Genomic DNA, 22,442 nt, shown 5'->3' with positions numbered 1-22,442 from the left:
GCTTCGCGCGTACTGGAGAGGTGCCTGCATGAACACACTGCCTCTTGAGCGTGCCCCCGAAGGCGCTGAGCGTCAACTCGTAACGACCTTTCCGTTGTCACAGTTCGTGTCCTACGAGGAATGCACAGGACTGACATTTTCTTTTTCTTCTAGGTTTTTCTTGTTGTCAAGGTAGTTAGGATCATGCTGATCAGTTCTTTCTTATGTTGCCTCGATTATCACTGTGATACTGAAGACATCATATCGGCATCATCAGTCTATACTTCTTTTTTTTTCCAATTAGCAGCTTCTGGGGTCGTGAAGCTATGGATATCATGCCAAATATTACCTGGGAACTCAACACTTTTGTTAGCCCCGTATTTTTTTAGAGCCTTATATACCAGCCCCTTTTTCCACTCATAAAGTTGGACAAAGACATCATCAGTACTGTTTCTATTGGCAGACACCACAGCGTCGGCTCAGTAAATAGCCGTGCTATAGGCGACTCGGTGGGGTCAAGAATCAGGTTTCAGTTGTGGTACGTCACAAAATATAGAGTTTAACATCTTCTATTTTGCTGCGGTTCACTCGCGTATGAATCCTGCTTACGAAAAAGGTCCACTCACGCACGCAGACAGAAATTCTGAATTGTTCGGCACACTGATTGAAAAAGTTGTGTGACAGTGCATTTATGTTATGTTATTTTTTTACGCTGACCTGATTGAGGCATCCCTCGGGCCAGTACTACATTACGACAATTTGTCAGAGCCGAATGGGTTGAATAAAACAGTTTCAGCACTTTCAGTTAACTTCTCGCATGACTTAATAATACATTTATTGATGCACTGTAGTTTTGCTTTCGCCATGCTTCTTCTAATACCTCCCTTCCTGTGCTCACCTGATCCTGTTCCAGGAGTCATTTACCCGTCATTTAGCTCGCCGGCTCGTAAAACAGGCAAGCACGATTGACTCTTCACCTCACTGTCAAGTAATATAATCATTCCCTTGTATGGGGTGTCACTGGAATCGAACGTAACGAGAATTCAACCCACCGTTTTTTTTTCTTCGTTAGTTGTAATTATTTGCTTGACCAAAGTATACTTCACAATCTCGTCACCCTCCTAGCATCCAATTCCTTGCTTGCCTCCTGTAGCGGGTCGCCCCGTTTCACTTCGCACGAGCCAAGCAGGCAAGAAGAAAAAGAAGAGGACAACGAGTGTCGGCCCTGGTCTGTTGTGCTAAACCTCGCTGAAGAGCATGGGTAAGCGGTTGGGCGGTGTTAAATTGTGACTTGATCATGAGGGCGCACTTTCTCGGGAGTAAGAGAGCCACTTCGGCAGGCCCATGGCAGCTTCCTAGTTCACATTCCTTTGGTACAGAGTTGGCTCACTCTATACCAGTGCCTCGCGGTTAAAGACCATGCCGTAGTCCCTGCATAGAGGCTCGTACAGAAGTCGTCATTGTCGCCGGGCTGGACAGCCGCATACGCGGAGAGAATCAGTGCGGTAACCCTTTAAGTCTAAACCATTGCTTCCAGTCCATCTCAGGAGATGCATGGGTAGCTCTGAGTGGCGCATTAGTACGGCGTCCTTGGCGGCCTGCACCAGGCTAAGCAATTTCGCCGAATGACGCCCGACGAAGCCTTAGCTTCCGTTTGATGTGTATCCTACATAAAAAAATGAAGGTATGTTCTTGTTAGCATGAGGCTTTTGTAAGTTTATAGCAGTACATCAAGAACACGGACAGGAATGAGGCACGCACACACACGTGTGTTTTGTCCTACTCATTGAGATCTCTGTTATTGCCGTCACAAACTTAAAAGCTATCGCACTTGCTCTCTTGCATCTCCGTGAGCGCTCAGAAGACGCGACAGAGTTTTGGTTTGACACGGGAATATGGGAAGTCGGCCTGGACTCACAGTTGCGTTAACTAAATTATGTTACGTACTTGCTTCTTCTAGCAGCCAAACGTCGAGTAAACTTGAAAACGCTATAACCTACGGACCTTGCTTGAAAAAAAAAATTTTTCGCTTTAGCGTCATTTAAAAGGAAGGGTCACGAGGTAGAAAATTCCTATTTGGGTCGGCTTCTTTACGGAGTACGCACACATGCGTTATAAGTAAATAGTCGGGAGTTCAAGCTAAAATATTAGGTATGTGTGGTGTGTATTCAAAAATAGCAGCGGCTTGTTTTCTGTCTACTTCTGGACTAAGCACAATGCCGGGAATAATCAGTTACATTTGCACTGCGTCAGCCTGCGTCATCATTTATGTGCATGCAACAACCCTGATCCCTTCCACATATTCCTCAGCCGGTTCATGTGACATTTTCTTTCTTTCGGAATCCTAATCTGTGCTCTCGGCATTACACGATCTGGCACTAAATAATCCGAACCGGAACACCAGCTACCTACGCTTGCTCTCCAATTAATTCTACCATATGTCTCTCAAATAACGCTACGCTCACCTGTTTCCATGCCAGGGCTATTTCCTCTACGAACATTTTCCAGGCTGCCTATCGTAATCCTCTAGATTAAGATATCTGACACACATTATTTTTACCATAATAACGTGTTTCGCAAACACAAATATGTAAAAAAGGGAACACAGATAATTACGAAGTCATGCTCTTTGTTGCAGTGACTATGTTCTTCTCTTTTCTTATATTTTTTTCGTCGTAATTGTGTTCCCCCGAGTGAGATATCACACTGTTAAAAAATTGTGACATAGTATCTATTGCTTTTGCTCTCTGTCACTTTTTTTTCTTTTAGCTGAATTCAGCGAGATGTACCAGGCGTCTTTGCGTAAGTTCTTTGACCTTCTTCGCATGGCTAGAAATTCCGGATATCCGGCTAAACGTAACTGTTGTGGTGTCACTCCGACGCACTGACACTTTTAGCCTGCATGAAGATGAGCCATAATTTTTTTTCATTTCCTGGCTAGCAGAGGCAGTAGTGCGACAAATTTATGCGACCGGCCTAAGAACTAAAAACCGAGGGGTAAAAAAAAATAACGATTAAAAATAAGAAGCCGGAGCCCTAACTCACTGGGCCTATGTACGTTCGTACTATAGTCTTCGATATAATCGGAAAGGCTTGGACAAAACATGGTGACTGAAACGAGCAGGCTCACATGTATACATCTGCGGCTGTCTTTGTAACCATGCATTGGAAATAGAACAATAGCAAGAGGGTAGCACAAAAAACGAGACGAGGACAAAGAAAGTGGTAAAAAACGGGGGCTTGTGTATGTCGTCTCCTTTTCTCGTATTGTTCCACCCAAGATATTCTCGTAAACGCTTTCTTTGGGAGACATGACTTCAGAAAGACTGAGAGAGAGAATTTATTTGGAAAAAAAGCAGAGAGGTTGGCCTGAACTGGAAATTACTTTTAAAACAATGAAACGGTCAATTGTGTAAAGTGTTGATAAGTAACAGTTGTTAATATCAACTGTGCACAATGCGGTTTTCTGGGGGAACTTATCATTTTTTTCGCGTAATCAAGTTTCTACAAACAAGACGTCCTTTGTTTAGCTTAAATGGACCCGAAAAAGAACAACGTTCACGCGTTAAAATTGTGTAGAAGAAAGAAAAAAAGATACCACACAGCGCGCACAACGTCTCATATGTTACACCTGTTTCCAACGACCACGCTCGTTGTCATCCTCAATTCTCTGCCGCTTGTAGCTAGTGATTTCAACTGCACAACGACTTCAACTGAAGTTTGACGTTCAACTGCGACGGAGCTAAATGGAAATGACTCAGCATTTCTTAATACGCCATTTTATTTGCATTGTGCGCAGGACCGCTTCCACCGGACAAACCGTTGCCAGGTAAGTTTAATCGTGTGGGCTCCCTCTAAATAGAACGCTCAATTCGGCATAGGCCGGTGGTGCTGCAGATGTCGGCGCCACCACAAGTTAGCAGCGCGAGCGAGAGTCAAACTGGGAAAGAGAAATGGCAGGAAGAGCGTTTAGCAGTGATTCAAATTGGGGGGGGGGGGGGGGGGGCTTCACGTCCCGAAACTGAACAGTGGGTTGCTGAGCCCGCCGCGTAGTGGACGAGTCCGGATTTATTTTTCTCCACGTGGCAGTTTTGTAACGTCCTCCGAAAACACGGGGCATACGATATTTCTTGAGTTCCGGCCTGTCAGATATGTGGGAGCCGCGGCCGGGGTTCGAATCCAAGAACTCGATGTCAGTACAGCGCGACGCCATAACCCATAAGCCACCACGCCGAGCCTGCAGCGCTGACTTTTAAACATTCTTTTTTTATTACTTTATTTTGATACCGACATAACATGGAGCCTTAAGATATTGCAAGAACACCAATGGTATGCACGGATAATAATCACAAGTAACCAAGCAAAATAGAGTGAGCAAACAAAACAACATTGATAATATCGTTACGAGCCAACTCCTTGAACCAACAAACATGACGATGATCACTGGGACGTTTCGCATGTTCAGCCATCTTGGCCAACCGTGTAAATAGTCTGTAAATAGTCTCTCACCGTCACATGGCTTTCTACGTGTAACATTCAGAAATTATGGCTGCTTATAACTCCGTTTCAGACATGAGGTGCAACGCTGTGGCGGCTAGAGATGCTTTTTTTTGCAGTGGCAGCGTCCGTACTCAGAAATAATTCGATGTTTTTCATACCAATTGTGCGAAACTATCCTTCATATAAGTTAAGTGCTGAATGAAAATGTTTTAATACCTAGAAACAAACAAACTGTGCTGAACGGCTATCTAATGCGTTGTTTTAGAACAATTTGTTTTTCGTTACGTTTCTTTTCGGGTTTTCCTTTTTTGACAGCCCATCACGGCAGCCTCCCGTGCACGCTCGCGCGAGCAAACACCGTTGTTACGCTGTGCCGTTGGCCTACGGTGAAGCATGGACGGACCACGCGGAGTGACACATTTTCGTCACCGCAAACTACTTGGGTGGCTTCCGCAGCGTTGCATCTGATGTCTGAAACAGAGTTTCGTTCCAAATTATTGTATTTTTTCCTTTACTTAAACTACCAGTGAGGTCTGTCAGAAAAAGAAAATGACAAGTCGGCGCTTGTCCTGTAATTTTCCTTTTTTCTCGCCTATAGCTCACGGTCTTAACCTTTAACGACGGGTTACAAGCTACAGGCCTAACCTAGGCGAAAAATTCTTATAGACCTTTACTTCTGATGGGATTACGCTGCACAGAGGGGGCGCGTCAGTGTTATAGCGACCGGCATTTTACAAAGTACACATCTGCTTGTGCCATAGCATACGACCAAATCAGTAACTCCGAATGAAAGGATTCGTGAGTCGCTTGATGTTCTGTCGTTCGTATGGATCACGCCGGCTTGCCTTTTTGTTCTCGCAGACGAGACCGGCTTCCACGACTACATCTCGCCGCCCCCGGTGGGTCAGAGCTACGACGATCCCAAATACTACTACTACTACTGCCCTCCCGCACGGCAACCCTTTCCACCACCTCCTCCGGTTCTCTCCTTTCCTCCTCCTCTTCCTTGTCCTCTTCCTTCTCCTCCTCCTCCTCCTCCTCCTCCAGAACTTGACCTCCTTCCCTTCAATCCTCCTCCCGTGGCTCGCAACGCCAGACTTGATGGTGGGCCTTCATCTCATGACTTTCAATGTGTTACTTCGCATCTTGCTTCGTATTTTTTTAGGACAAAGAATGCATAAAAGGGCGACCCCTATATAACAAATCCAGTTACAGAACAAGTAGCGCTTAAATCGAACACGCAAAACGTGGTAATATTCAATGAACCTGAGCGTCTTATAGAGAACTGGATGTTGGACGAAACGCAATCTGAATGCCTACACCCAGCCTCACATAAGCGCCAGGGCCGGTGTCTTCTTTTTGTCTTTGTTGTTTCTTTTTGTGTGTGTGTGTGTGCGTTTCGTGCACATCTTAGTACGCAAGCAGATACGGTGCGATACTGTGCATAAACAGACAGAGAACCCACAGATAGCGTCGAGTTGCGGTGTTACGAATGCTGCTGCAAGAGTCAGGCAGCCGTGGGGTGTTTTAGCACTGCTACGAGTACTCCATTTTTAGCGCGCGTAATCAACTCGCCACAGACATTCGTACATGTTTGTTATATCCGGTGACGAGTAAGTAGCCAGACTGTTATTATTTATGCGCGTTTATTGATAGATCAGACTTCCTGTAGCACCGTAACCAGTTCGTCATAAAAGGGCCCACTATGTAACACAGTCAAATCCTGTTATAATGGGTCCCGCCAGGGAATAACCGGACGTATTATCCGGGAAACCGATACAAGCTGCCAATGTGGGTTTCCGCCGGGCTTTCAGCAAAGGGAGGGACACTCCTCAGCCGCGCGCAATGGACGCGATGCGGCAGCGTTCAGTCGACTGTCCGACACGGCGAACAGAGAAGGCCGAAAATTCAGATGGGCCAGACTGCCGACGATTTAGCGTGGGTACGTTATTCTGGGCAGAAAACTAAAGTAATGTTTAACAGTCACGGAAGAGAACAGCAGTTTACGGTAGCTAGTGAGGCACTGGAAGTGGTAAGGGAATACAACTACTTAGGACAGGTAGTGACTGCGGATCCGGATCATGAGACTGAAATAATCAGCAGAATGGGCTGGGGTGCGTTCGGCAGGCATTCTCAGATCATGAACAGCAGGTTGCCATTATCCCTCAAGAGGAAAGTTTATAACAGCTGTGTCTTACCAGTACTCACGTACGAGGCAGAAACCTGGAGGTTTACGAAAAGGGTTCTACCTAAATTGAGGACGACGCAACGAGGTATGGAAAGAAGAATGATAGGTGTAACGTTAAGAGATAAGAAAAGGGCAGATTGGGTGAGGGAACAAACGCGAGGTAATGATATCTTAGTTGAAATCAAGAAAAAGAAACGGGCATGGGCAGGACACGTAATGAGGAGGGAAGATAACCGATGGTCATTAAGAGTTACGGAATGGATTCCAAGGGAAGGCAAGCGTAGCAGAGGGCGGCAGAAAGTTAGGTGGGCGGATGAAATAAAGAAGTTTGCAGGGGCAACATGGCCACAATTAGTACATGACCGGGGTAGTTGAGGAACTATGGGAGAGGCCTTTGCCCTGCAGTGGGCGTAACCAGGTTGATGATGATGATGATGATGATGATGATGATGATGACGACGTTATTCTGGACATACAACACATTGCGACGGTCACTGCTTTGCGGAGAAATGCTCACTGCAGGACCCATCGAGAATGCGCGCCCGCTGCCGCTTGGCTAAACGGGTATAGCGGTTCACCAAGCACCAGAAGTGGTCGCGCGGAAGCGCAGGCCCCACTTAACGAACTCGCAGTGTATAGCGGGCCTCTGATCCGCTGTGAGCGTCTGTCGCGGCGAGGAAGCGCTCAGCTGTATATAGAGCTCAGCGGTACAAAGCTTGAGAAACAGGGCGCTGATAGAGAGTGGTCACTGAGAGGCCCGTCAGGGTCCGTGTCGCGGTGAGCTGTGTGGAGCAGGTCAGTCGAAGCCGGGCCGGAGAAGCACGGATTACGCAGGAAACGAACTCTGGGGCTCTAGTCGTGAGGATAGCTATAGGGGCTTGTCGGTACGGCATATCCTATTTTGCTGTAGAGCAAGCTGCACAAGGACAACAGAAAGACACATTTGAGGCACACAGCACAGTCATGTTCGACAGGTTTTTCTTTCTTTCTGTTGCTTGTTTTTTATTATTTTGCCGAGGCCAGGGCTCGCGGAGGTCAAACTTTTTTTAACAGGCCGTCCTCATGCATATGCGCGATCTGTCAGATGAGGCGCGGGAGGGTAGATTGGTACCCGCAATGTAGAACCTTTTGTAACAAACATTTATGATGCGTTCGTTGAAGGGACTGAGAATCAATTTTCATGGTATATCCACTTCTTTTAGTGCAATGGAAAGCTTACAGGCGAGAACGTCAAATCACCAATTAGTGACGCGGAAAACGCCGTTTAACTTTCCTTATCAGAATTTTTCGATCTGCAAAGAAGATGAAGTCGTTCACTGGAAGCATGTTGAAAACTGTGGTAGGTGAGCGCGATAGCGATTATAGGCCGGCACTAGTGGGAGCCAGTCGACAAGTGCGGCCGTAGGTGTGAGAAAGTATTTTATTTGTCGAGTCGATGTTGCTACGACTCATGTTTTCGAAAGTGTTGAAGTGTTTATGCGGTAATAGCTACGTGCATTTGCGGTTTTCTGTCCAACTGCTTTGGCATTTGTCTATAGTGAAAAGGAAACCAAGCGCATCGAAAACGAAACGACGGTTTTCGACACGACACGAGGTTCGTGTTGCGGTAGCCAAGCGTGCGCTTCTTATTTCCGATGTCACCTTACAAAGACCTAAACTAGCTGGAACAAAGGATTTTAGCTGGCATGCGTGTTCAGGGTTCAGATCCTTACGAAGTAGCACCCGAACGTCATGTTTCGATGAACGAAAGTGGCAGCGGAAGCGACGAATTCGACTTGCGAGATAGAGCCCCATCCCCGCCACAAGCAGCGCGCCGGGAGAATGCCGATAAGTAAAGGCTCACTCACACTAGGCTGACCCGGCGCCGATTTTGATCTGCCGACTGTCGGCAACAGTGTTTTCTGTATACTTTCCTGTCGGCTCCTTTGTGACACTATGCCGACGCCGACAATCTGCCGACGGTCGGCGAAGAGCTCGGCGTCGGTGCACTGTGACAGAGGCGCCGACACGCAGGTAAACGCACCCACTTACGGCACAACTCGTCGATGACGTCTTGTACCACAGGGAGATCATAAAACTCTTGGTACTTGCAAACTCGTGCTCCACTCGCACGCGTACAACAGCATGTGCGCCGCCATCCATGTGGGACGACGCAAGCGCCGCTCCTTAGCTTGGACTTTCTTTACTTCCTAATATGCATAGAATAACGCGCAAGTGTCTAATAATATACTAACCGCAATTTTAAGCAATAGTTACACTGTACCCTAATAACAGCCGACTTACGTACAGTAATCTCTTGACTACATTTCGAAGTATCAAGATTTCACTGCCAGGCCTCGCTACTTAGTGGTTTTTCTCACTTTGTTTAACAATTTAAAATTATATTTCCTGCTTCAATCCGAAACAGCGTGCTCGATTCAATCACTATAAATATGGTAATTTCATTTCCATCAGTCAGAATGTGACATCACATTCAACCGACAACCGGCCAGAATGTGACAACACATTCTGGCCGGTTGTCAGTCCCTTTAACGCTCCCACGTTACCTATTTAGAACTACAAGGCGCGACTTCACGAGCAGCCCAGCTACGTGACCCTTGCTGAAGCTCGTTTAAAGAACGCAGCAACTAAAACAGTGAAAAACAATGAATAAAGAATGCTTGCGCAACCGAAAAATTGCATGTTCAAAAAGAAATAACAAAGTCGTACTTATGCTGAAATTTTATTTACGGCCCTGGTTGCAACCGTATTGAATTCGATGGGTCCAGGCCAACTTCGTTATAAGGGAGGTATCTCGCGTGAATATTCGCGAAGAAGTTTTGCGTATTTGATAGTTAGCATACTTCGCTATACATGTGTTTTCGTTATCGAGCAGCTTTGTTGGCCTCCGTCTCCTCTCCTCGGCTATACGGTAACTGTGAGAGAAATTAGCATTTAATTTCACGAAGAAGCTTCATTGTATTACAAGTTGTCCAAAATGTCTAACTTAAAGATAAGATTGCGTAAGTGAGTGTGCAGGATTCTAATGTCGGCACCCCTGTGAAATACCAAACGAGCTTCAATTACACAGCATGATCCATTTACAAATCGTGAGCTGCAATGTATAGTTCATCGCCGTACTTTTCAGGCCACCAGAACATGCACTTTGGTCAATCGTATTGAACTCTTTTAAAGAAAAACTGACTTGCGCGACCTCTTCAGAATGAAAAAAAAAAGCTTGATAAATGCCACGTAGTGTGGGATAAGTGTACGAAGCGGTCAACTCAATAAGGGCAGCATATTATTAGAGTTCAAGGATCTACGCATTTTTTTTTCAGTTTGCGGTTTAAATGTATTATGGAGCAGCTTTAGCCTATTAGCAAAACGTATTACTCTAGGGATGCAAACATGAGCGGCTGGGGTGGTGGCACCACCTGGTGACGCACAGCTTAACCAGCTAAGAATCGGGCCTAGTATTGCAGTTAATTGCAACATTATATTTAGCTGCTTGTGTAAAGTGTAGGCAACGACATAATCTTCACATGGCAGCCTCTTTTTTTTTTAAATTGTATACCACGATAACACTTATGTAAGTGCCACGAGACGTCACCACTGGCGCTGTTGCTCCCGTCCAGGTCTCTGGTAACCTGATATACCTTGACGATTAATACTTCAATGAACAAGCTAAAAACTATCTAATTCTTAGTTGAGGCATACATATAATTATTTGTAATAATTATCCTTGTTAGACGTATTATACTCCCTTTGGTGCTTTATTATAGAAAAATATATTTATGGAATCGTAATCAAATTGATGCTGATCCTGTATCGCGTCTCCGAGGGTGTGGCAGTAAGAAGTGCTATTAAAAATGCAAAGGTCTATTTGCGTAGTCTACATAGCCGCAAAATTCTTAACTAAGCTCACATGTGCAGCCGACTACGTTCAGCTAACGAACGTGGCTGCGAATTTTGTTTGCCTTTATGCTCCAGGGTCGACTACGAGACCGAATACTTCTGGTGGAGAAATTGAAGTGCATTAAAACCACATCATAAAACGTTCGAGAACATTTTTATGCTTTGCAACAGAGACACGGCTGCGCTTAGACTGTTCGTTTTCAAGAGCACTTTCACTTTCCCCCTTCCCCAGCCCCAACCTCCAAGGAAATGTGAGTATTTGAGTCTTTATACATTTGTTATCATGCATTTGGTCTTATACGTCTTTGGTACATAGGCTTATTCTAATACGTTATAGACACACACACACACACACACACACACACACACACACACACACACACACACACACACACACACATATATATATATACACGAATGTAAACGAAACATACAAAATTAAAGAAAAATACGCGAAAAATAAACGATGCTTTGTTTCCAACGTTTCGGCCGGGGGCCGGCCTTCGCCAGGGAATAAATGAAGCGGTAAGGCGTTGTGCTTAAGCGTACATGGCACAGGGGTCGCCCCTATGCGCTTAGCCACATTGTTGCTGTAGGGAGCTTGCACGTGACGAATCGACAATGTATTATATATATATATATATATATATATATATATATATATATATATATATATATATATATATATATATATCTGGCTAATTATATAAGTAGGCAGAATGAAAAGAATAATTTGAGCATCTCCAAGCGACGGCATGCAACATTACCTTTGTTCTCGCCAGCTACATGACATTCGCATATTTTTAAAGCTTGGCTAAAGTTGCATGGGACACTTCGTATAATGCACATGGATGGTCAGCAGCCTCCACAACTTACAAAGGAAGCGTGCCACAACTCCAGGCAGACTGCAGGCCGCATAATCTTTGAATCTTTCCCCTTACGGAACATTTGAACAAGTACCAGAGGGCGCGGTGCAGCGAGAAACACCGAAGTAAAGGTACGCACGTGACATTTCGCACAAGTTTATAAATCACACCATTGAAGGTGAAAACAGATTTGTAACGAAACGTGCTGGAGCCGTATTTTATATGAATTCTTCTAATCTGATTAAATAAATTTGTTGTCATCGCACGCACACTGGTCGATGCTCTTTATGTCACAAGAAGTGCGACTTCGCTCAAGCAAACTACGAACGACAGGACGAATAGGAAAATGAGAACAACCGACACGAGACACGGTTTCAACAATGTGGTGCACGAAACTTCGGTAAATGCACGTTTTCGGTTGATGCGAATCGCACCCTCGTCGGCAGGTCATCTTGTGATCTGTTGTGCCGTCACAATAAATTAGGATTTTTAAACAATAAGCGGTCGCATGTTAGGGGACCCATGTCACCGGGCGCATAAAGAAGCAAAGTAAAATGAAACATCACGCGCGAGGAGGCTACAAAATACCGCGAAGGACCTCCTGTATAGTATTCAGCATCTTGCGTGTAATTTAAGCCCCTTCAGTGCGCTATTTCTAAAACTCCCTACTCGCTCCTAAGCCGCAGCGGTGAGTGAATGGTGAATCGCCTGCTGCGTCTCAGCTCCAGGTTAAGGGTTAAATTCGCCGCCGACACCCAAAACGCTCTCCCGAGTCCGAGGTGCAAGCACCAAGGTAACATACAGTGCTTGGCCCACTGTTATCTCAGCACTGGCGGTATTAAAGATTCCCTAATTGTCACTGCCAATTATTCGACATCTCTACTTCCGCTTAACGGCGTTCGACGTTATTCCACAGATGCGCTGCCCCACATGGCAGTATTGTACGATTCAGATTGTTTGCACGCTCAAAATATTACTACATATGCTCGCTTGATAGTCGTTGTGCCCTAAACAAAAAAGCTTTCTCGTCCTTTCAGGAGCCAGCCCACGGGGAACTTCATGATGTACTGCACTATGTTCTTTCTCGCCGCGTTCCTCCTCAGCCTGGCAATCGTGACCGCCTACGCGATTGTAGGTGAGTCCAACTTTTACGCCACATGGTTTGTGACCCCCCTGCAGGGAGCTTTATAATATAGACGACAGCAGGCGCACTTTGAGCTTGCTTTAGCGCTACATGTCTTGCGTTTGCATTAAGCGTGTGAGCCCTGCCTTGCGTTTAAGTCTTAAAACGATAATTACACACCGAGAGTATCAAAAAAAGAGCAATTAGTTGGTTGTAGAAATAGTACTTTGTAGGTTTTAAACTTGCAGGATGAGAAAGAAGCTTGAGAATAAGCTGACGACAGCGCAATCAGCAACGGAACAAAATATGAGACGCGTGACTTTAAAAGAAGACAGGGAAGGGATATTAAATATCACACTGGAGAATTGCTGTAAGAGGCCAACATACAAGGACACCAAAATAGCATAGAGGAAATTTCTTGTACTTATCAACTGAATTAACGAAATGATAAATTAAATGGAAATGAAAGTGGATGAAAAAGCAATTGGCCATCGGCGGGATACGAACTCACGTCTTCACATTACGCGGGCAATGCTCTTATTAATTGAACTACCGCGGCGCTGTTTTCCCATGCACTTTCTGGGGTATCCATGTTTGTCTACTAGAACTAATCCTGGGTGTGTTAGCCAGCGCCACCACACAGAAGCCTTGGTGGCTGATGTGGAACATCCTTTCTGCCACAGGCACGGTGGAAGAATTCCATCGTGGCCACAGGTGTCACGTGTACGTGGCCTTTTTGGGTCAATTTCAATTCAATTCAATTCAATTCAATTCAGTTTATTTTTCATTGATAATAATTTGTACAAAGGAACTGTTGGGCCTGTAGCCAAAGGCTAGTGTAGGCCCATAGTCATATTTGTAGTAGCAGCTACAATGTCATGCGCTTATCTAGTTTTTTAATGATACAACCTAATACAGTTAGGTGGATACATACAATCAAAAACATTACAAAAGAAAAACAGTGCATATCAATCAATGGTAATAAAACAGAACTGTCAGGAGAATACATGCACATACACAATGAAAAAACCGAGATAGCATATTATACGTAGAAGTGACACTTTTGCAAGGGTCTGTGTTGAAGTGTTTAGGCTTTCTGAAAAGATTCAGCACAGTATGAAACAGGTGGAGAACCAGACTGACAAAAAATCACGTACTTTTTGATAGGTATAGCTTTTTAACAGTAGACACGAAATTGTTGGCCATTTTTACCTCAAGAGGTACTGTATTCCAAATTTTAGCACCATGAAACTCAAGTAGTCGTTGGCCATACGTGTTACGAGCGATTGGTAGGTTAAAATTTATATTTGTTGCACACCTTGTATTGCGATTAGGTGTAACAAACAGGCTTGGTGATAATGAGTGATTCCCATGTAAGATATTGTTAATCAAAATTGCAACTTTCATTTCGCATGCCGGAGATAAAGGTAATATACCGAGACGACAGAACAGCATGTCAGTATTATCATGTGGGCTTGTGTATGTCATAATGCGCAAGGCCCTTTTCTGTAACCGAAAAACGGGATCTATGTATGTTTTATATGTGCTTGACCATGATTCAGAACAATATGTGATGTGACAGTGAAATATGGAAAAGTAAACAACTTTAAGTACGCTAAGGTCAAGATATTCCCTGCATTTTATTAATAAATAGCAAGCCGAAGCTAATTTCGCGCATATACTAGATATATGTGGTCTCCAGTTCAAGTTGCAGTCCAATAATACCCCTAAATATTTTATGTGATCGAGCTGTTCTATTGTTCCACCTAGAAGGTGAATTTGCATGCCAATTGTGTCACCCCTGGAATAACGGGAGTTGAATACTATGTATTTTGTCTTATCTCTGTTAAGTGTTAATTTATTACAAGCAAACCAAGTTGATATGTTGGATAACTCGCTGTTTACAGTGTTCTGCAATATTACAGGAGATTTACCTGAAAATAATAACGTGGTATCGTCAGCGTACATGATACATTTTGATGACTTTAGTATTGTTGGGAGGTCGTTTACATACAGCGAGAACAGTATGGGCCCCAAAACTGATCCTTGCGGAACTCCTGTCACTATAGTAGTATACTGGGAAACAAAGGAGCCAAATTTTACATATTGTTTTCGACCATTTAGGTAGCTTGAAAAGAGGTCCATTGTCATTTCGCTAAAACCATAAGTTCGTAATTTTTTTAGAAGTATGGAATGACAGACCGTGTCAAATGCTTTCTTTAAATCTAAAAATAATCCTACGGCAATCTCGTTTTTGTGTAGGGCTGTGTTTATACTCTGGGTTAATTCTAACACTGCTGAAGACGTTGATCGATTGGCTCTAAATCCATGTTGGCAATCTGTTAGAAGCTTGTTTTCGTTTAGGTAGTGCTTCAGTTGAGCCGCAATTACCTTTTCAAATACGGTATTTATTATGCTAAGCACAGAGATAGGCCGATAGCTTCCAGGGTCATTGACGTCACCATTTTTATATATAGGAGAAACTCTTGCTATCTTTAATATATCAGGGTATGTGCCTCGACTTATACAGTTATTAATTATTTTAGTGAGTACTGGCACAAGAATATCCATATTGTCTTTCAATGCTTTTACAGTAATGCCATCGTGGCCAGTAGCTTTGTAGCAAGGCATGCCCGATATAATTGAGGTTATGGTATGCTCGTCCACTTGAACCAAGGAAAAACATGCATGGATGATGGGGCAATCGACATTGCTTTCAGTAACTGGAATACGCTCCGCTAGTTTTGGGCCAATGCTAGTAAAATACGCATTAAAAGTGTCGGCGCACTTGGCATCGACATGTTCAGGAGCGATTGGTTTTTTATTTGGTTTATCAATTACTGCTTTTATAATTTCCCACATTTTTTTGGTATTCCCTTGTGCTTGTTTTATTAGGAATGCGTTGTATTCTTTTTTCCGCCTCCGGATAACAGCTACTACGTGGTTACGAGATATTCGATAATTTTGCAAATAATAGGTGTTATCTCTATGTTTTTTCCATTTTTGGTACCACCAGTCCTTTTCTTTTATTGCTGTAAGTATGGTGTTATTCATCCATGGGCACAAAGGTTCCTCGTATTTGTTTTGTTTATATGTGGTACTCTGAGATATCATGTGGGCTAATGCATTTGTAAAGTTTGCGCATTCGATATGAGAGTCACTGCTAAATTCATCATGAAATTCCTTTTCTTTAATTTTTTGTCGCAGTATTTTGTAATTAATCCTGCGATTTGCCAAGGTAGTCTTTTTTGCAATGGTATTATTTGCGCTGTGTAATAACGCAAAAATAGGGCAGTGGTCCGTGAGACTCGTATCGTATACGCCAGAACGTATGTTATCACTGTTACACAATACATGGTCTATAGTTGTGGATGCACTTGGTGACAATCTAGTAGGTTCTTGGATTGTATTTTTGAAGTTGTATGAATCCAGTAGGTGCGTGTATTCACAATTCGTGTCTTTGCTGATATCAATGTTAAAGTCGCCAACAATAGTGATGGTACCATAGCTCTTACTGCTTAGGGTGGAAAGGATAGATTCCAACGATTGATAAAAAACGGGCAGACTCGAGTTTGGTGGCCGGTATATTGTACCAACAACTATGCGTGAATCTAAAAGAACAAAGAGAGGCAACTTGTCAACGAACCCACACGTGCTACCTGAAGGCATCGTGACCCTGGCTATGTTCTAGTAAATAAACATGAATACGCCAGATTGTGCTTGGTTGAAACTACGCCGCGGTAGCGCAATTGGTACGAGCATCGCACGAGTAAAGCGAAGAGTTGGGTTCATATCCCACCTGCGGCCAGTTGATTTTTCATCCACCTTCATTTCCATTAATTTATAACTTCTTTAATTTATTTGATAAGTACAAGTACTTTCCCCAATGCTGTCCTTGGTGCCTTGGTTTCTTGGCGTCTTTTGATGACTAATAAAAATCGGGCCCCTCGGTTTCCTTTCTCCACGTTCACTGGAAAATTGTGACCTATATTTGCCAGTTGCTGGCATTTATGTTCCCTGGCAGGGAAGGGAAGTGGAGAAGAGAATGATAGAGGATGAGCTAGTTGGATGAGATAGCAAACTTTCACGTATAGGATGCAGCCAACTGAGGTAGGAATGGTGTAAATGGAGATTGCTTCCCGAGGCCTTTATTCACCAGTAAATATAATTTGCTGCTGCTGCTGCTGATGTTCTTTTTTGATGATGATATGATGCTTATGTAGTTGTTTTAGTGACCAGTATCAAGTGATGGTTTTACATGAGAGCTACCAGTGAGGCTTGCTGATTTCCTTCAGAGCACCTGGCAAGAAAAGCCAAGAGCGTCGTGACTTGACAAACTAATTAAAGTGGTTGCAAAACTTCCATAATTCCCGTGAATAATGTATCCCATGAATAATTCCCATAATACCCACGAAAACTTACAAACAGCAATTGGCTGAAGAATATGGCCGTGAGCTGACTGTACCGTCACCTGTGGACAACAAAAACAGCTATAAAACGCTACTTTATTTTTGCGCACGACAAGAACAAATGAACTCTGCATGCACTGTGAGAACAAACCAAATCAAAATCGGTGCTCTTCTTTCACTCCGATTAGCCATTTTGAAGAGACTCAGGCGTTGGCTGCCTGTCGACGATCGTCATCTCGTTGCGCGCTGGGCAGCGTGTCAATAGAGAGTTTTAGTCTAGGGGACGCAAGCGGCTTGCGTACGCAAGAACTAGGAACCACTGTACTGCGCATGCGCAGACCGCTATACGTCAGTGTCTGCGCATGCGCAGTAGCATCGCCCCTAGTTCTAGCGTACGCAAGCCGCTTGCGTCCCCTAAACTAAAACTATCTAATCACTCACGCCTCCCCAACAAAACCCTTGCCTATAGCCAGGTGCGGAGTTGGAAGCGCAGTTCGTTAACTACCTTGATTATATTGAAAAGATCACCGGTTAATTAACGCAGTGAAGCGCGTGGTGGTCCCGGATCAGTGGACCGAGGAGGGGCCTGTTCGCATCGTGACGCGTCCGCCAGGGGACGCTGGCCACTTCGCTGGCGGCGCGGTCGAGGCGACCACCGCGCCCTCTGGGAGCCAGCCTCCCGCGTCCCGTCAGCGGCGCGAGCGCAGCACCGGGATCGAGCGCGCCAAATGACTTCTGACTGCGCCTCGTCGCTCTGCGGTCGACGTTCTGCGCTTTCGTCATCGCTTCTTGCAGCTAGTACTGGCGCTTCGTTGAAATAAACGAGAAATTCGACTGGTTCGTTTGCGCTAACCGCGATGGTAAGCAGCGCGACGAAACGGCGCGCAAGAGCGAAGTGACCAACACAAAGCGCCACGTGATATAAACCTTATTACCCGAGAGTTTCACCCCACGTGAGCTTACATCGCAAAATTTCCGCGGCGGATTTGAACGGGAAGATATATCAAGGAAATACTTTATCTTTGCACGTGTAAGCGAAACAGGACCTCACTATGGACTGAATACACGTACACTATTCATGTCTATGCAGGATTCCATAGGCGTCGTACTCTTCAATTATCGCGTAAGTTCTGCTTAGACCACGTGTTTTAAATTACGGACGAAGTGGCTGTAGAAGTTGATGGTCTCCTCGCTGTCGCATAACGCGTTGCCGGGCAATTGAACCACCTATAATAAGCTGATCTTGAAGCACCACAGCACTGACAAAAGGAACTGACAGACAACAAGACTAAACAGGGGTCATTTACGTAGGGCAAATATTATGCAGGCGGATTTTTCGTTTCCAGTGCTTTTTATCGACAGAAGTGACAGCGCATTGAAATTAATTTGTTAAGTTTGAAGCCAGGCATCACCCTCTTTGAATAGCTCTAATTATTCGCATATTCTAGTCGTCTATCGCACCGATAATGTTTATTTTGTTTTTCTTCACATCTGCACATAGTTTAGTCACGCTTTGTGCAACATCTGAGTTATACGCTCATGTGTTGCAATGTTACTATTTTTTACTTTTCGGAGGGGCAGGAATAACATCAGTCCTTTGTGATTTATCGCATCGTAATGCTCGGCGAGATTGTGGAAATATATATATTGACAAGAAACTGCGCGCTTACGTCTGTGTGCGACGGTTCACGCTTGCACCTGAATTTTAGCTAACTGAAGAAAATTCATGAAATCCCTTTCTTTTAGTTCATTCTGTAATGCTCTTGGCTCAATAAAACCAGGTCCTTTGTAAATCTGTGGCTTTGGTCGATCAATGAAGCAGGCGAGCCGCAAATGAAAATCACTTGCAATGAGGGACGAGAAATGGCCTATGTCTCGCCGCAGTTGTCTACGCTACGTCTGAAGAAGCCAGCTCAGCCACGACTTGCCAGCTGTCGACGGGGCGACTCGGGGTCTTCCACTTTCCCGCACCACGTGACTCATTCCACGTGGTCGACAGTTGCGGAGTCACTTCGTCAATATGGCTGGAGGCTGACCCGTTGTCTGCTGCACGGTGAATGGCAGCTGTTAGGAGCCGCTACAGGTACAAAGGAAGAAAAAAAAAACTGGCTGTGGCTTAGCTAAGGTTAAGCCCAGGATGCGAAGCATATACTAGCCTTTATTTTAGTTGTTGAAGCACTGTTTAGCCTGGTGAACTGCTGTTGCTTGGCTATATTTGGTTCGGCTAGACGAAGAAACCACTCATGCGTTACTCTGCTTCGCCTTCAAGAGTGGAACGCGACAGCGTTCCCGTCGACCCGCCGAGGGGTGTAAGACAATGGGCTACGGCGCAGCGACTACGCGCCCCGCATTGGACGCGGTGAGCGTCGAGCAACGCAGCGTTCGGCGCGGCAACGAAATGTGCGCCTGAGCAAGCGACGCACGCCTGAGCCTTAGAAACAGCTCGTTTCTAAGGCAACACCGCATTCACTAGACGCGCTTTTGTACCGCTTTGAAGCATCGTACTCGTGGCTCAGTGGTAGCGTCTCTGTCTCACACTCCGGAGACCCTGGTTCGATTCCCACCCAGCCCATCTTGCAAGAGTTGAGCCAAAGCCACCTAGAAAATCAGTCTCAGTAGCACGCCGCAACCTTCGCTTCTCATTCCAACGAGCAGCTCTGTCTCCAGGAGGCATCTCACCTCGTGAGTGTCTAGCAGAGGCTAGCTACGCTAGCAGAGGCAAGCGCAGCTGCTTATATACCGCTGCGACGCCGCGAGCGACGGCACGAGTTGGAGCCCCGTTTCTCTGACGTGACGTCACGGTGTCACGTGGTATTGAAGGCGACACCGCCGCGCCTGAGGAGCTGAGTTGAGCCCTCGTAATATGCTTCGCATAGAAAGAGAAACTAACATTGCCGGCTGGGCACAATAAACTACAGCTACAGCGTACCAGAGCCGAGCGATCGCTATCGGTGACGATGACATTACGAAGCCTGTGACTTATTTCATATCGGATTACAATCGTGAAAATAAGCAAACTAAACGAACACGCTGTTCACTTGCAGGTCAAATCAGCACCGCGCACGAACTCCCTCACCCATTCAGTCACCCTTGGTATTAAATGGTAATAATTGTAATATCTTGGGCGGATGGGTAAATATTTTGGTGGTTTGAATGAGCGTATTAACTATAATAGATCACTGAACGAAAAAAAATTATGAAAGGACAATGCTGACAACAATGAATAGAGTGCATTTGAATATGAGACGAGATGAATAAAGTGACAGCCTTCATTGAATCGTTCACACCATGAGGATTTTTTTAAAGAAATGCGTTCGTTAAACTACGTTTCGAAACGCGTAAAGGTTTATTAATTGGTAGCTCACGAAGCATTACCTATACCTAGTCGTTTTTATTCGTAATAGGCGAAACATACAGAACGACTAATGGTCCGTTATGACGTCCTCGAGATTACTGTCTACGGACATGGCGCATTCCGTGCGCACATGTGCACACGAGCACGCAGATTCCACGCGGAGTCCAGGGCAGGACGCGAGTCCAAGGCAGCACACGAGTCCAGTGCAGCACACGAGTCCAGGGCAACACATGCATCCAGGGCAGCACACACGACGTCGGTGTTATCGCTTGAGGGCCAGGGATGGACGAAGAGTGCGAAGAAATGGGGTAAGTAGTCGATGGTGTGGTCAGTGACCGAAGGCAGATGTAATATGGCTGTATACAAGCCTTAAAAAGTCGCTGTAAATGTATAATATATATTATTTGAAGTAACGTCGATGACGTCATGCTTGCTATGACACTGAATATGTTTTTCCAAAGAATTATATACTAAAATGTGTCACCCTCGGTAGCACAACAGCCTCAGCGGGGCCCATGAGCGCAAGGACCCAGAGGCAAGTGATCTACAAAACACTGCTGTCGCAGCAGCACCCTCTATGGAGAGGGTATGCTACGAATCTGTTGGTCTGGTAACGTGTAACACAAGAACTTCTTAAAAATAACAAATGCTTCGACCTTGAAGAACAGTTTTGCGCCAAGAAATAGTGCCTGATGCAGAAGGGTATATGCTGTTCGTGTAGTAAGGAAAAGTGATTTTTTAGTTCAATTTCTCTTTCCAGACACTCCAGCAAGAATCGGAGGGCAGCCAGCCACATCGCACGGCTGCCACAGTTGGGAGGTTTAGCACGAATCAAAAGGCAAGCATGGGTACCACACGTGTGCCCTGTTCCCAGTCGACGAAAGATTACATCACATCATCGCGACTTTGCTAGGGATGACCAATTCCCTAAGTGTGTCTCAATTTCGTGTGGCTTATTCGAGATTTCGGCATCCCACAAGTGTTGCCAATACATAGTCAGCTTCTTGCGTAGGAATCGATTCAGGTCTGGGGAAGGAACTGCATCGGACGAATTGCTGACTATACCGTTTCTATGCATATAGAGATTTCACCCACAAGCAAATTACCTTCTATCTTCTTTTTACAGGCACCCAGCATATTACAATCTGTTGGTTACGTGTTTAAGTCGTGCATATAGGAGCGAATATAAGTAGTTGAGAAGATTTTTATCTTCTCGTAACAACTTTAAAACTTTCACGACACTTAAAACTGTGAATAAAATAGCTTATTGTAGCTTTGTTTTCCTAATATGTTTCGTTACCGTCATCTCTGCAGAGGCAACGGTAGTGAGGATCGTGGTTTCCGGGTGCAGGACTTCGAATTCCAAAAGCGATAATCAAGGCACTACACAGAAATGACGGCATGTGGCTTTAATGCACCCGTGTGAATTTCCGGGCAAGCGTACTTTGATCGAAGCTCTAGAAAATGCATTATGATGTTAAGTGCGGAGTATGTTTTGTTACTCCTATAAATCATGTATCACATTAGATGATTTGCCAATGCGACGGTGGTAGCAGCTGCGCCGGGGCCGTTACAAGATTTTCCAGGAGAGGAACACCCATTTCCTCACCAAGTTTCTTCGCACGCTGTGGGAAGGTGCGGTTTCGGCAGCGCGGAGCACCGAAGTGTGGAAAGAAAGTAACAAAGATTTAACGAAAGAAGGACAAGCATGAGTACTGCCAAAACTTGTACTTCGTGCTTCGTGCTTCAAAAATTACGCCACGAGCTCGCACCTACTCACCAAAATCGCGTTTGTCACTCAGTGAGAAGGGTTTTGCGCTGCCGGTCGGTTATAAAAGAGCATTGCACATGTATTGTCATTTGTGGTGAAATAACAAGGATGTTCACAGCTTGCATTTACTTTTGAAAAATATATGAAGCTGGAGTATGATGCCAATTCCCTAGCAGTCGGCACCATCACGTCATATCATGCACTTTTTGCCTATCAAAGAACGCAGAGAAAAAGAACTGTGTGTGAATAAAGGGTTTGGAAGGCCCCCCAAAAATGACGCGAAAATATTATGCTCCGATAACGGGTACCATTCTTATAGCTTCTGGGATATAGTCACTTCTGGGCATAGCAAGGTCA

At 44.9% G+C, this 22,442-nt stretch overlaps 1 protein-coding gene across 1 annotated transcript; it reads left to right on the top strand.

Moving 5' to 3' along the window:
* The first annotated feature begins 1,159 nt into the window (after nt 1-1,159).
* LOC135898609 (uncharacterized) lies at nt 1,160-17,845 on the top strand. Its single transcript, XM_065427659.1, has 7 exons — nt 1,160-1,240; nt 2,749-2,781; nt 3,779-3,808; nt 5,341-5,583; nt 10,794-10,812; nt 12,465-12,562; nt 17,504-17,845. The coding sequence occupies exons 1-7, from the start codon at nt 1,237-1,239 to the stop codon at nt 17,689-17,691; spliced, it is 615 nt and encodes a 204-aa protein (XP_065283731.1). The 5' UTR covers nt 1,160-1,236; the 3' UTR covers nt 17,692-17,845.
* Nucleotides 17,846-22,442: the final 4,597 nt, after the last annotated feature.

Source organism: Dermacentor albipictus, chromosome 8 (genome assembly GCF_038994185.2).
Source record: "Dermacentor albipictus isolate Rhodes 1998 colony chromosome 8, USDA_Dalb.pri_finalv2, whole genome shotgun sequence".
Taxonomy (NCBI): domain Eukaryota; kingdom Metazoa; phylum Arthropoda; class Arachnida; order Ixodida; family Ixodidae; genus Dermacentor; species Dermacentor albipictus.
The sequence above is the reverse complement of the archived record's forward strand: the minus strand, read 5'-3'. Positions and strand labels throughout refer to the sequence as shown.

Excerpts from the sequence above, each read along its gene's own strand:
- LOC135898609 (XM_065427659.1), top strand. Across the intron at positions 2,782-3,778 it reads GATGTACCAGGCGTCTTTGC|GACCGCTTCCACCGGACAAA; the intron begins GTAAGTTCTTTG and ends CATTGTGCGCAG. Across the intron at positions 12,563-17,503 it reads GACCGCCTACGCGATTGTAG|TGAAGCGCGTGGTGGTCCCG; the intron begins GTGAGTCCAACT and ends TAATTAACGCAG.